The 15,051-nt window shown below is 43.6% G+C and overlaps 1 protein-coding gene across 1 annotated transcript in view; it reads left to right on the top strand.

Moving 5' to 3' along the window:
* The first annotated feature begins 253 nt into the window (after nucleotides 1–253).
* LOC143013749 (EF-hand calcium-binding domain-containing protein 6-like) overlaps nucleotides 254–15,051 on the top strand; it is a 29,112-nt gene continuing 14,314 nt past the window's right edge. The window contains exons 1-7 of the mRNA XM_076167420.1: nucleotides 254–395; nucleotides 693–907; nucleotides 6,055–6,155; nucleotides 6,295–6,355; nucleotides 13,001–13,137; nucleotides 14,372–14,484; nucleotides 14,651–14,790. Coding sequence (XP_076023535.1) covers nucleotides 254–395; nucleotides 693–907; nucleotides 6,055–6,155; nucleotides 6,295–6,355; nucleotides 13,001–13,137; nucleotides 14,372–14,484; nucleotides 14,651–14,790 — 909 coding nt within the window. The remainder of the gene's footprint in view (nucleotides 396–692; nucleotides 908–6,054; nucleotides 6,156–6,294; nucleotides 6,356–13,000; nucleotides 13,138–14,371; nucleotides 14,485–14,650; nucleotides 14,791–15,051) is intronic.

The raw sequence follows: 15,051 nt of genomic DNA, 5'->3' as shown, positions 1-15,051 counted from the left end.
TTCCTTTCTGAGATGTTTCCAGTGCGTGACATGATGTACAACTGCAGATCTTATAGGAAATGCTGCTATATTAACTGTTTACAAGACATTAAACAGTTCAACCACCTACTGCTCTACCTCTCACAGACAAACACACACACACACACACACACACCGCCTTAGAGCATGTTGTTGTGTCAACTAGCAACCACAGTCCTCTCTCCCATTGTCATTGATAAACTCCTCTCACTCCCTTCACACACACATGCACACCATGGCCAGACTGCAGCCTCTTAACCCCGGACTCGGGGAGCTGACCGTTGGCACACAGCCCTGTTTCACCTGGCGCACTTCCCGCCCATCCAGATGCAAACCCATGAAGAAGTCCTGTCTGACACGGATCCAAACAGACAGAGGTAAGTGGCTTCTCCTCATTTAAAGCTGAAGCATCTCGGCATGGAAATGATGGAAAATAATAGAATTCATCATCTTACAGGGACCAGAAAAGGTTCCAGAAAAAAAAGATAATTTTGTAGGATCTCTGTGAAGGTTCTCAGTCATCCAGCTCATGGTATCCAAGGAAGGTTAATCTTAGGCAGCTGGACTTGCTAGAAAAGGTTTAGTTCTGACAGACTGGTGGGGATTCCCAGTATTTAACCTCTGTGGAGTTGTAGTAAGGGTTGTTGATAACCCTGATCATCTCCCCTTCTCAGTCCCCTCAGTGACCTCAACCCCAGAGAGACTTCTCACCCCAGCAGAGGTGGAGTTTCTGATCCAGAGACTCAGAGTGAAGCTAGCCCATGTGAGGTCTGCCTTTAGAGCAGCGGACCCTGACAGGACAGGCCTGGTGAGTCCAGAGGAGTTCAAACGTGTCCTGAAGAGGCTGCTGTCCCTGAGCCAAAACCAACTTGACACCATCCTCAAAGAGGTGAGAGAGACTTTAACCTTCGTCCCTGTGCCATAGAGACGATGACACATCTTCACTTCATCTTCGATCTAGGCCTTGAAGTTGAAACTCTGGCCCATATTACCTGCTGTCATGTCTGTACAGCTGGGACACATGCATGACATAAACACCAACTGACCACAGACACCTCGTCCTACTGCTTGCTCTTATTCACAAAGTTGTTTTACATTAGGAGGGATGATATAAAAACCACAACATGGTACTCAGAAAAATATTAGATAACAGTAAATAATTAAATGGAATAATAAGCATATATAAAATATTTCTTATTTAATAATCAATCATTTAAAAAGACAAATGAATGAATATTGTAGAATTTTTTCCTCCTATACTGCAAAGAAAACCAACAACATGATGGATTTTTCCTCCTCTCAGTCACAGCGTTGTCATGCAAGCTTTCTTTCACAAGATGGCAGCAGAATATTTTAATTTGGTCCATTCCTGGCGGCTGATATTGACAGATGCCACTTCTCCCCCTGCCGTGTGTCGAGCGGTCAGAGGAGAAGTGACAGGCCACACATTTCACACGCTCTCTGGCAAGATGAGACTCTCCTTTGATCCAGTTGCTGAGTTATTTTTCTAATGCTTTATGTCACAGTTTCCTCTGCAGCCTGCATATGTTTACCCTAAATCAGTGCATACATTAAAAACGCTCTCTTGGTGGTGGTATACGCTAGACTACCATGGGAGATTTCAAACCAGTAGAAAAGGCATCATTCTGGTCCCACTACGCCCCCCCAAGCACCCCCCCCCCCCTGCATAGATCAGCACTTGCCATTCGTTCTCCTTCTCTTTCTTGCGCACAGTGGCGCAATTCCCCCTCTCCCTTCATCTGTGGCACGTTGCTGCACGATGCCTCTGTCACTCCGCTGCACCGCTGTAATGTCTCCGCTGTTCCTCTTTGTTCCGTCTCAGCGCTCACGCCTGACAATTTGACTGCTTGTCTTTCCCACACAGATTTCCTCCCATAATATCAGCACTCTCTCTCTCTCTCCCCCCAGCCCACCCTCACTTAAGCACCCCTTTTCCACCCAACACTCTTATTCATTAAAGACTCTGAGTGGGATCACGTGTGCTTTTCTGAAGAGTTCTGGAAAGTTTACTTTAAATGACTATCACTGCAGCAGCTGTTGTTCAAGTGACATTTTGATGTGGAAGTCGCTTTGTGCTTGAGGGAGTAAGAATGCCACAAGCAGCCCCCCCCCCCCCCCCCCCACTTCTTTTCTTGTTCTCTCATTTATTTATGTATTTGGTCTCATCCGACGGAGAGATCAAGAGCTTGAGTGCTCTGTCTTTTGTTCATTGCTGATCAAATATTAAACAAACATTAGAGATAAGAATTAGAGCTTGGGAGGGATGGGAGGGCGACGGGTAAAGAGACAAAAAGACAATCACAGCTGACAAATCTAACTGTGAGAAAGAAGCCAGCAGGACAGACAGGCTCAAGCAGCGAAAGAGACAGAAAAGGCAGAAACAAGCTCCAGCTCTTTCTTCTGTCTTGCTTAAATTGCCTTTTCCCTGTTGTGCTCGCCTTTATCCATTGTGATTAGAATTGATTTTGATTATGTGTTGGGTTGAGGAATTCCACCTTTCTCTCCCGGAAACGCAGCACGTTGATTCAACGCCCAAACACAGCATGGATTCAGCTACGATGTCTGATTTTTAGTCTTGTATTGTGTGTGTGAGTTTAACATTCAAATCTGTTATTGGAACCTCTGACTGGTCAGTGTTATATAACCCAGTGTCCCTCTGGAATATGAACAACCTGAATCTGACCACGATCCTAGAGATTCAAGTTTGTTAATCACAAATATTGGAGAAGAGAAACATATATCATTCTGAATGTCCTAATGTGCTTATTTCTGTCATCGTACCAAGGATGCACACTGATGCTCACATTTGGGTTTTCAAGTGGGCTCCTCCCTCCTTCACCTGTGTTCCTGAGTCCCCACTGCCCTTTTCAGCAGCTCTTGGGAGGTCTTTGACTGCTTGCCAATACACCTTGCCCCTTACTCCTGTCTCCCAGAGTAGCCTTGATGTTGATGTGGCTGTGGAATGAACCCTCTGCAGTTTGCCTGGACTGGCAAGCTCTGCTCTTAGTTTATTGTGCTTATAGGTCTCCTGACCACTCCTGCGGCACAGTAAGCTTGATGATGTAAAAAGGTGGAGGGAGGCCAACCAACGCTCAAGGACTAGTCTGAGGTTGTTTGACACGATTACAGCTGGGACACAGAGCCTCTGGCCTAAGTCTACCTCCATCCTCAAGTTGTGTGCCCCATCCAGCTGCCCTGTATCTGGACTTGATCTGACGAACCTGGCTTGAACCTCTGTTCAAGCTGGACAAGTGCATGTTGTTGAGCAGCGGGATGAAGGTGGAGGAAGTTGGTGCTTGTCCACCAATTCTCCAGCACTGCCGCAAGACGCAATAGTACCTGGTAGTACCAGATGTATTGGCCCTGAGTGAGGCTGGTCTTGCATCCCACCAGGATGTGTTGCGGGGTCCTCTCCTTACCAAAGGTTGAGATTCTTGAGAGATGGCAGGACATTGTAGGCAGACTTTCCAGGAGATCTGTTTTCTTATCTGCTCCCTCCCATCTCATCCATTTCCTCTGCCTTGCCTGAGCCACAGCCTTTGCCCACCTTATTGCCTCCTCCTGCCTTCAAATCTCTTCCTCCACAAGCCTGCTTCTCTGAGATGGAGTAGCCTTGTTCCTGGCCTCACACCACCATGCCTGCTGGATCACTTCTGATGGGGCCCATTTTCTGCCAGTAGAAAAAAAAAGAGGGGGGGGGGGGCTTGAGCTTGAGCTACAAAAGGATGGTGTGACTCTGTGAGCATTATCTCCAGCCTTACACTGGCGCACTTGCATTCTTCTGTGAGGCTGGAGATGGGTAGCTCTAAGGGTCCTTTGCTGGACAGCCCTATGCTGCTGAGGCACCTGGGAGGACCAAGCCACTTCCTTGCGTATGAGCTATCAGCCTCTCCAGCTTGACCACTTTTAAGATTTGGAGCTTCAACTTGCCAGCGAGTACTGTATGGTCCTGTTGATGCTCTCAAGGCCCATGGCCATAGTGAAGGATAGCTGGGAGATTGGCACAGCCGACCATGACTCCCACTCCCAGAGGTTGTGAAGCTTTGGTTTAGCCTGCTCTTGTTACACATTGCTGCATGTTCTTGAAGTAAGCCTTGATAAGACTTGTGAGGGCAGCTGGCACCCTGAAGAAGTGAAAAGCAGCCCAGAGGAGCATGTGAGGGACTGAGCCAAGGCATTGGCCAGGTCCTGGTATACCACATGGAGTTCTGTTTCCTCCTTTTTGGCCACCTGGCTCTGATGCCAGATGGCATCAGACCTGAAGTTGTGACCTGAAGTTCTTTTATCTACCTTTGTTGAACACACTTATTGTAAGTCGCTTTGGATAAAAGCGTCTGCTAAATGACCGTAATGTAATGTAATGTAATGGTACTAGCGTGTTGCAGACAGCCAATGAAGCCTGAGATCCCTGCTTTTTGGATTGATGCGTCAATGAGATGGTTTCTTTCCAGGTATTTTGACAGCCTGTGAACCAACACACTGAAGAAGATCTTTCCCTAAACGTTTCTATCCGAATTGGTCAATTTCAGATGAATGCTTTGCTTTGGGATCATGATTTATCCTGTTCCCCGCCAAGATGTTGATATCTCCTGCTTACACCATACCACCTTCATGACCCTCCAGAGGAAACGTAGGACATCTGGTGTATTACTAGCCTGCTCCGGGTCATCAGGCTAGTTGTCTCTTATCTGACAAGCACTTCCGTCCCCACTCTTGCTGACTCAGGGGGTAGTCTCACTGCCAAAGGTGAGTGGGACCCATGCACCTTTAGTGCTGGCATGGGTAGCTAGCCGCTGATAGCCCCATTGTTGTACAGTTGTTACCTCCTGTGACCTGTCTCTCCATTCTGTATCTGTCTTTCCCTAGTCCTCAGCTTTCACTGCAGTCACTGGTTTACCAGATGATCAGAACTGTTCTATTAAATTTGATAAGATGATTAATTAGATTTAATAATAGTGGCTGGTAAAAAACCATTATATATATAATATTATACAGTATACTGTTTTCAACAAAGATATTAATACTTTTTTAATCAACTGTCATATTGTTACTGTGCATACCGTTATATTTATTTGTAGTTTCATCATCATTTTTATGTATTTATCTGAAAATGTAACATCACTGCTTCTGAATCGACCTCCATACCATCACTCAGTGGCCTCTGTGTGACCTTCAGGCCACATACAGTATATAGAGCCATCACAGGTATATAGAGCATGGAGTGCCACCCCCCACCACCACACACCCCCAATGCGTTACGCCCCATGGCTGCTGATAGCGGTGATAATTGGACGGCGTGGTGTCTATAATAAGACTCAATGCCAGAAGCTCCGTTGGGGAAGACTGCACTGGATTACACCATGGAAGGATGTAGGGCAGGGCAACAGGGACTGTACTTTGATTATGAGCCACCAAAATAGGTATACGTACGTGTGTGCCCATGTGTGTGCGTGTGCCAACTATTTGTCTGCTTGAATGAACGTGTACGGTATGTGTGTGTGTGTGTGAGTGGGCAAACTAGTTCTCCGATTTTTTTTTGTGTGTTCATGTGCCAACTTTTTGCCGGTATTCCTTTAATTGTGTGTATTCATGCATGCATGGATGTGAAACAGCACAAGGTCAGAACAAAAGGAAGCGGCTGCGTTCCCCAGGTGTGCCCTGTTCCGGAGAACGGCACCTATTCCCTAAACAGCTTCGTCCTGAAAATTACTGCACACAAATTACAGCACTACAGCCACTTTACTGCAGTGCTCTTATGGAGCCCCATGGAGACACCATTACACAGGCCATTATCACAGATACACTGGAATGTTTCAAAGTTTGAGAGAGGGAGGCGGCCTTGAGTAGAGGTTGATGTCACATTAATCACCCAACATTAATCAAACACACAGCACCACCATCTTCAACATTATCTTCCTATAGATCACTGTCATCAAACTCTAGATCCTAGATGTCTTGTTGCTTTCTATATACGACTCATCTTGTTTACGTGTCTTTACTTTCCGGCTGCTGCAGGTGTGTGAGAGAAACAGTGTGACAGTGGACTACATGCAGTTTCTGAGGAGGTTCAGTCGAGCTCCCACAGCCCACAGAGCCAGCAACAGCAGCAGCATGAGGTACGACAGCAGACAGCAGACTTCTCCTAACAAATAAAGACTGTGCTGCGTTTGCATTTTCAGGCTTTTGGTGGCAGCAGCACAATATGCTTAAATTACTGAATTGGCAGCTCTGTCAGTCTGTCTCTTTCCGTCCTAGGTTTGGTCCACAAAACACTTCCATGTCCCTGTCTGATATACAGAAGCACCTCAGAGATAAGGTGTGTATCATGCCTTCCACTCCAAGTAAAGACGATGCATTTCTTCTTCAACATTAAAGACTATGGTTCATGCTTTGTGCTCCATCTCATGACGATGAGCAGACCCCTGGGTTCCAGATGGGAAGTTACAGTAGAATTTATTTCTCTTCTGAATTACAAACTTTTCTTAATAATCTTAAAACAATTTTTAAAATTGAATTTGAAAGAAAGAAATTTGGCTAAAACACAAGGTTGTTGGATGATTTTGCATCTTTTTGATGATAATGAATGTGTGCAGTATTTTTAATTCTAATCTGATCATTAGATTGAGATGTTTCTGTGTCAAAGGGAGAAATTCCGCCTGAGGATAGATAATGTCACCAAAAACAGAGCAATATTAGGATTCATTCTCTGGGAAACATGATGCTGTCTTTTCTCCCAAGCACTTGACAATGACCTCACATTCTCCCACTCACACACTGATAACAGGAACCATGCAAGGAGCCAACCTGCACATCAGGAGCAGTTGAGGGTTCAGTGTCTTGCTCAACAACACTTTGACAGGCTTTTAGGAGGAGCCTAGAATTGAACCAGGAACCTTTCAATCCCTAGACAAATGCTCTACCTCCCCAATCAATGCTGCCCCTAAAACATTTCCCACAATATCTATCATATTTATCATTTGTATGACGGAAAACTAATTATATAGGCAAAACGTGTTTCATACTGAAATGTCTCAAACTGTTTGAATAGAAAAATGTAAAATCCAATTTCTGACTCACATTTTCAGGCAGATTTCTTTATTTAAAAATTTTCAGTAAAACACTTGACAGCTTGACCTGCACACTGCACTTCTTTCTGATCTCTTCTCCTCTGATCACTGAAGCCAGCTGACCTGTGTGTTGATGGACAGAGAACCTGCATCCTCTCAGTGTTTGACACGTGAGGTAGAAGCGGGATTTCCTTCCACTCAACCTGTCATTTCTAAATCCATCACCGTAAATGTGTCTGAGTTCTATTACTGAGAGGGACCCATCCGTTGTCATGGAAACAGGATGCAGATCATTTAAACTCCCAGATAGCATCTCCTTTAAGGGACAAGAAAGGAGAATAATTTGAAAGGAAGTTGCACAATTCTTTGTGGACTGTTAAATATTCTCATTCCTGTTCACTGATAAACAACAAAGCTAGGACAGAGAAGCCACAAGGGAATCCTTCTCTTCAACATACACACTTTGGGTGACTTTGATCTCTGTCAAAACTGTTTGTCAATTACTGTATAAAAGTGTTTGTTTGTGTGTGTGTGTGTGTGTGTGTGTGTGTGTGTGTGTGTGTGTGTGTGTGTGTGTGTGTGTGTGTGTGCGCATGCATCTGCGGTCACTGTCTGATGACTCGTCTCAGAGGAGCAGCTGGGCCCGATAATGAGTGATGCACACACACATATGATGAAGTACCAGTCACAGATGTTTACCCCACGTGCTGGCCTCACTTATCAATATTCATTTAAGATTATTGTTTGCCACAACCCTTTGTAACCCACACACACACACACATCCAAGTATCCAAGCCACCCAAGGGTTAAATGAAGGATGAACAGCAGAGATGAATAGAAAACCACGTATTTTCCACATTTAATTTCTTCCTTCCTTCCTTCTTCCTATTTGTCCTTAGGCTCTTTACTTATCTGAATTATTGCTTAGCAGCCACACAATTGTTTGTTTAGTGATGAGTAAACGAGTTGGCAATGAGAGGCTTCATTTGTCCAGCACCATTATTCACATCTGTTGCCCTCAGTCAGTACATTTATATAGATGCTATATTCGGATTTTGTCTGTGTTGTGATTATGGCAAAACGTGGAGTAAGCCAGGATTTCATTGTTTTTTTTGCTAAATATGCACAAGTCCTTGGTAAATCATCTTAGAAGAGGAAGTACACAAAGCTATGAAATGTGAGCGCTGGAATGTTTGAATGCAGGAGTAAATGAGTTATGGCTACTATAAAGGCTTCACATTCAATTGCAAGAAAAGCTTGGTTAATAACTCATCAAGCATGGTCAGTATTTCCTATATAAATCCAGGTTATTCCAATTATTTCACAATGTTTTGTTCAGCCTGAGAAGCACTCCTCATCCCTTCGAAGTTCAACTGAGTGAGTCATTAAAGGACCAGTGAGAAATTGGCCCTATGACTTTATAGAGTTAATCTCTCTTCTTCTTCTGTCCCTCGCCTTCCTTTTCTCTCCTTGTTCTGTTGCTCCTCATCTCTGTCTGTCATCCCTCCCTTCTCTTCAGAGCTGTCCTATGCCTCTTCTTAGTGTAACAACACAGAAACCGAGCTTTGTTTCTGAAGTGTACACTACCACCTGCTTTGTAGACGAACAGATGAGGTATTTCTTAAACATCTCAGCAAAGCCCTTAAGGATGTCCTAAAATTTGACTTTCGAGAGAAAATATTCTGCAAAGTCTAGGACCTAATGGTTTTGTATATTCAATAATTCATTCCTTCAGCTTTTCTACTTAATCCTCGCGCGCACTGTGTGTGTGTGTGTGTGTGTGTGTGGAGACCTCAGGTGAACACGTGTCGTCTCCTTTGCCACACTCCCAGATTTAATCTCCGTCAAACACAACTTGAGTAATGGCCGTGTAGAGTTATTTCTAGTTGGAGGCTTTATTACGCTCACACGAATGCATCCATGCTTCAACAACCCCGGGGAAGTTGGCAAACTTCACAAGCACTAGTTTGGACATCAGGTGGAAAGTCAGCAAAGTATGATTGATATGAAAGCCTTGGCGTTGAAATTACAAAAAATAAATATGGAGAAAATAATGATGGTTATGGACAATGTCATTGATCAGGGGAAACTATTATTAAGAACTTCACAACTTTGGACAACCAGGTTATGAAAATTCCCCTTGACTGATTCATAAATGGGGTGAACCTCTTTCAAAGTACTAGAAATTGGTGCAATGATGTCTGATTGCACATTTTGACCCATTATAGCTTCCATTCTCACTGCTGAGTCAAACAGCCTGAGATGGTGCTGGCATATTCATGTAGGTGGGACTGGATCACATCAAATCAGTCATTAATCATGACACTCATTAAGCCTAGAAGAGAGGGTTTCATACTTGACAAGCTAATGAGAGGGTTTGACAGTTTAAGACACGGTTGAACCAAATTAACAGATTAATAATACCACACTGTTAACTGAAATGATTCTACTTTGTTCACATTATTCATTTACAGTTATGATTTCATCAGCATCCATCTGTTTGCATTTTAAAGAGATAACAGATCCAAAGAACAAATGATCCAAATATACAGTACGCTCAATTAGGAGTCACATTTAAAGCCTTTCTGTCAAAAACACAACTAACTACTAAAACACAACTACAAACAGACAACTATTATCATGCTTTGTACATATTTCTAAAGATACTTATGGCTTTTGATCCAGAAGAAGATTCTATCAAATACATCTCTACATAGATTTTGCATGAGAAATCATTCAAAGTCTGGATTTTTCTCATTTATTCAGGCAATTGAGCACCATGTCAACATTCTGCCACCTTAATCTACACTAATTTGCAATCCAGATGTTTTATCCATCCTACATAAATTATACCTTTTAGGGACATTGTTTGGATAATGCAAAAACTAAAAATTAATATCTTCCAAATTTTCATTAGTCATTAGGAGGAGGAATGATTAGAATACACAGCAATCAAGGCATCATACCTGACTTCTGTTCATCGATGTTAAGATCACCAAACACATATCGAAGAAGGACACACACACAAACACATAGGGCTTGGTGGATTAGCATATAACAGGCCAGTAAACAAAAACAAAAGAGCTTTCATTAATTAAGGAGCATGGGGCTGGGCGGGCAGACGGATGGGTGAGGGCTGTTGAGACACTCTGAGCGCAGCACAGCGCCAGGCCTCCAACCATGCCAACCAGAACACAGCTGCCTAATGCAGTGCTGGCACTACTGAAGGACAGGGGAGCAGAGCGAGCGAGAAGGAAACAAGAGGAGAAGGAAAAGGGGGAAATTGGAGATAAAAACTAAATAATCAAGGAAATTGTAGAAAAAAGACAGATGGCGGCGTCGGCTGAAAGACAAAGGGGGAACAGGGAATGGGAAGTTTGTGGGGGAATTATGGAAAGGAGGAAACAAAGGCAGATAAAAGGAAAAGGGGAGTGTGTGTGTGTGTGCGGTAGGAGAGGAGATAGAGATAGAGTTGGAGATTGGATGATATCCCTCTGTCTCTGTTCATTAATACCGTATGATCTCTCCTCTCCCTCCTTTGTGATTTTAACACATTTCTAATTAGCACAGAATCCTCTGCGTAGGGTCGGGGAGGGAGACGGGGGGAAACAATCATATTTATATCTTTTTTTAATAAATTCACTTTCATTTGATCTTTTTTTAACCACGCTGGCTGCTGTGGCGCCGCCTCCCTTTCACCGGACTGCAGGCAGAATGAAAGGTGGGGCAGACGCATGGTGGGGTAATTCTGATCCTTATGAGAATGCTTTCACACAGAAGTTGTTATATTAAAGCAAGTGGAGATCTTCATCATTCAAAAGAACAAAAGACTCAAATCTGTGGTAGCCCAGCTCATTGCGGGTGACGGTGAACAGTATCCAGAGCTGATGTTGATATTTTGTTTCATCAGTGTTACTCCATCTGCTCTATTTTGTGTTTTAGTGGAGTACAGACAATGTCAGTGTAACAGCACATGAGGGACACTCTCACTGAGAGACTTGGCAGCTTGTCTAATCAGAGTGCAATTAGACAAGAGACTTCTCTGGGCGACAGAAGACTCTGATTACCCAAGAGTCAGTGGGGGTATATTTAGAATCTCTGTTCCTGTTCCTTTTTGGTTAGCCTGGCACCCTGGAGCTATAGAGCGAGTTGGTGCATGGCGGAGACATTGAGAGCCAAGACAGGATGGACAAAGGTCTAGACTGACTAACCAACCAAGACAACCAACTTCACCCAGAACAACATTGACAAATCCAAACCAGCTCCCACTATTAAAGGCCTCAAAACCAGGAAGCGTTCCAAAACGACACGTATCATGTCTGCTTTCTGCCTGTAGCTCCAAGACTTAAACGTGTTAGCCAGCCATAGATTGGTTTGCCCATTGAAACCTAATAGCAGGGACAGAATGGTCCTATTATTGGACGAAAGCTGTGAACATGTATTTGTTTTTTCTGAGAATAGTTGAAAACACAAACTGAAGCATTTTTATTTAATGTCTGTAGGAGACATACATTATTTATTTCTTTGGTTCATTGCGGTAATCAGCACATCACCTGGGGCGAAGCTTCACCTTTTGATTCACTTCTTCCCTGTGGGAGTGTGTGAGCCTGTGGTGAGGAGGGAGGCTCTGTTTCTGTTGATTGTACTCCTATAGTTAAGATGTTGTGAGTGTGGAGTTAGACAGTGACTCTGTATGTGCAGTACCACATAGCACACTTAAATACATCTCTGGACTCTCGGAACAAATTTAAAAAACATTTCGAACGCCTCCCTGCCTTAGCCCTGATTCACAAGAAGACAATGTAAGGTGACATTGTTGTGGGCAGACCCAGTATGGATTGCCTTTACTGAGCCTGAGATCTGGTGTTAAAATAAATAAATAAATAAATAAAATAAAATTGCAGTTTTACTAAATGTAAAGATTTTCAGGAAAATGATATCCAACCTAGTTCAGTGACATTGTTTTTTGTAAATAGGAGCATTTTGAGATATTTGTTGTTCCCTTACCAGATCCAAAGAAGTTCATTACAATGGACTGGTGTGGATCCGTAGAAGAGTGATTTTACAAGGTGTCGCATTTGTCACATTTATAAGGTGTAACTTTATAAAGTTGTTTGTCATAGTTAAGGGATAATTTACCGACCTGTGCGAAGCAGGTGAACCGGAAAATGATGCAGTCCGTCTCCAGTTCTTCTGGCCCGGTTCAGTCTGGAGAAACCGCGGACCTGAACGTGGACCTGAACGCTTCCCCATTGAGTCCCCAACGCAACCGGAACCAACTCAAAGGTTCCGCCCCCCGCTGATAATAAACACACGCCACTCCAAAATACATTAACAATTAACATGGACAGCATCAGTACTGTCAGAAGACGAATGGGTTACGTTTCTTTCTTGAATAAACACATTTATACCGTAATACAACATTTATCAGAGTAATTATTATTTTCATGTTTTAATAATTAATTACCAATTTAATGACCATTTAATACCCAAATGTGCTCACACTATGTCAGATGTGCCACATTAGGTAAACACTTACAGGAGTAGAAATCTATCAAGCTGCTGCTCCAAAACTTAAACATTTATATTTATGCTTTTTGAGCCATAACTTCCCAGAATCCCCTCCCCTCCCCTCCCCTCCCCTCATCATATTCTCTTTATTTCATCTGGGTTCCAGCGATCTTTACATTTCCCCTTTCATCTCCTTGACCTCAGCTTTCTGTGAGTGCTTTGGGGATCCAGCCTGGCTTCCCACAGATCAAGGCAGACGTGTCACTAACCATGATTGCACCGAGCTCGCCGAGCGTCAGAGGCCAGCCAGGTTCAGGAGTTCACAGCCATTGCTGAGGTGTCGTGTTGCCGTTGCTGTCAGTCATTCTGTCTGAACCCCACAGATTGGAGGCAACCTGAGGACGGTGATCAGAGCGTTTCGCCTGTTTGACTACAACAGAGGCGGACACATCCAACGATATGAGTTCCGCCGCGTACTGGACAACTACTGTGTCCCCCTGACAGAGAGGGAGTTTCAGAGGTACATTTAGAACAGTTTATACGTCTGATTATGACCTTAGGGATTCCATTCACTCCACAGACTGATTCTATTGTTCTTTAAGATTTCTCACAGTTAGTTTTAAATCTTTTCCACCTGTGAGCCGCTCCCCCATTTCTTCTCTCATTGTATTGTGGGGCCATAGTGCCCATCAACAGCAACCTCAAGTTTACCAGCATGAATGCACTATAGACTGTACTCACAACATAAACCATATATGTAGAATACACCTGGGACAGAGACGTGATTTACTGGTTTGTGTGGTGGGTTTTTTGTTTCAATCTCAAAGTCCCTGTCGCTGGAACCAAGCTAACATTGCAGCGACAGAGCTCACTTAGTGGTGGGGCAGGATGTTACGATTTTTCAGTTTTGCGTCTTTGACCCAATGACACGCACACGGAAACGTGTTTTGTCTGAGGTATTGTGTGTTTTGTTCATACTATAGGCTTAAAGATGGATTCAGATATTATAAATTCCAACTTTTCATTTTGACAGGTGATGTGTATGAAACTGGATCCTCTGTTCGGCCGTCTGTCACACGATTCATTGTTAAACGGTTGGATTCCGATATTTTACCTCAACCTTAGTTTGGAAGCCTCTCCATATTTATCTTAAAAAAACAGGAAATCTGACCTGAATCTTCTCACAGTGGTTGAATTTCCAGATATTCAAATTTTAATTGGATCTCAGAACAAAAAAAAAGAAGATTTGGTTTGTTCACACTGCTCAGACGAATCAAATCAAATCTGTCAAAAGGAGACAAAAAGATTGGAAAACTTCATCCTGTGACGTGAACGTAGCTTTGGATAGGACGGCATAATTTAGGCTGATCGCTGTCAGCCTTTGTGTCAAGCTGAGAGAAAGCTAATTTACTTCTCCAACACTTTAGGCCCTGCGGTCAAATCCACTCAAGAAACATAGCTCAACTTTTTTTGATGTGACTCAAGAGGATTGTGTGTGACAGGTTCATTTTCCGTGGCTTTAATTGGTTTTAGTGCTCAGGACTCTCTCTCTCTCTATCACACACACCCTCTCTCTATCACACACACTCTGTCTCTATCTCTCTCGTCTGTTAGATCAATTGAACAGATCAAACTCATCATGACGTATGACCTGTTTCTTTATTTCATCCTGTACTGTAAATGCCAGTAGACATTAGGCTGCACTGTGAAACTGCAGTTGAAACATAAATGTCCTGTTTCTGTCTCTTTTCTAGGTTGTGGAGTCACTATAACCCCAATAACATGACCACCATTTCCTATCAGCTGTTCCTGAAAAAACTTGGCTATGGTGACGGCAACAACATCGCCCCAATCTGCACTAAACTGGGTATGGATACACTGGATTAGAATCTGTGATTGAGTGAACAAACCAGGCTGCAGAAAACCTCTACAAATCAGGAATTCTGCCAAATCTGCCTAAGTGCTTGTTGTGTTTGCTAATGTGCCACGGATTAGCAGATCAGAACCTTGTGAGGTACTGTGTGTGTTTACAGAGGTGTCGAGTCGAACGATCATCCCACCTGAGAAAGTCAAACAGAGAAACAAGAGAGCAGAAGTTCCGTCCAGCTCCTGTGGCCGAGCCTCAGTCCAAGACCTGCCACCGCTCAAACTGCAGAGCCTCTTCCATGAAAAGGTACGGCTTTACCTAAACGTCTTTGTGCGTTATTGTCGTTGTGTTTGCGCGTCACCATCTGGCCCCTCTCCCCCGTGTCATCCCTCTTTATAGACGGAAAGGTAAATTGGCTCTAAGTGACACGTCAGGATGCAAACGGCAGAGGGAACACTTTTAATTAAAATGTTTGCCCAGAAAAATCAGCTCTTCAGTTAGTGTGTTAATCAGGACTAATTTGTGGGAAAGGTGGTGGAGTTGGTGCTGGCTCTTCTCTCACAGCTG

This window comes from Genypterus blacodes, unplaced genomic scaffold (assembly GCF_046128005.1).
Source record: "Genypterus blacodes isolate CSIRO-AG114 ecotype Tasmania unplaced genomic scaffold, CSIRO-AGI_Gbla_v1 ptg000158l_1, whole genome shotgun sequence".
In the NCBI taxonomy this organism is placed as follows: Eukaryota; Metazoa; Chordata; class Actinopteri; order Ophidiiformes; family Ophidiidae; genus Genypterus; species Genypterus blacodes.
This window is presented reverse-complemented; position numbering and strand designations above follow the sequence as displayed.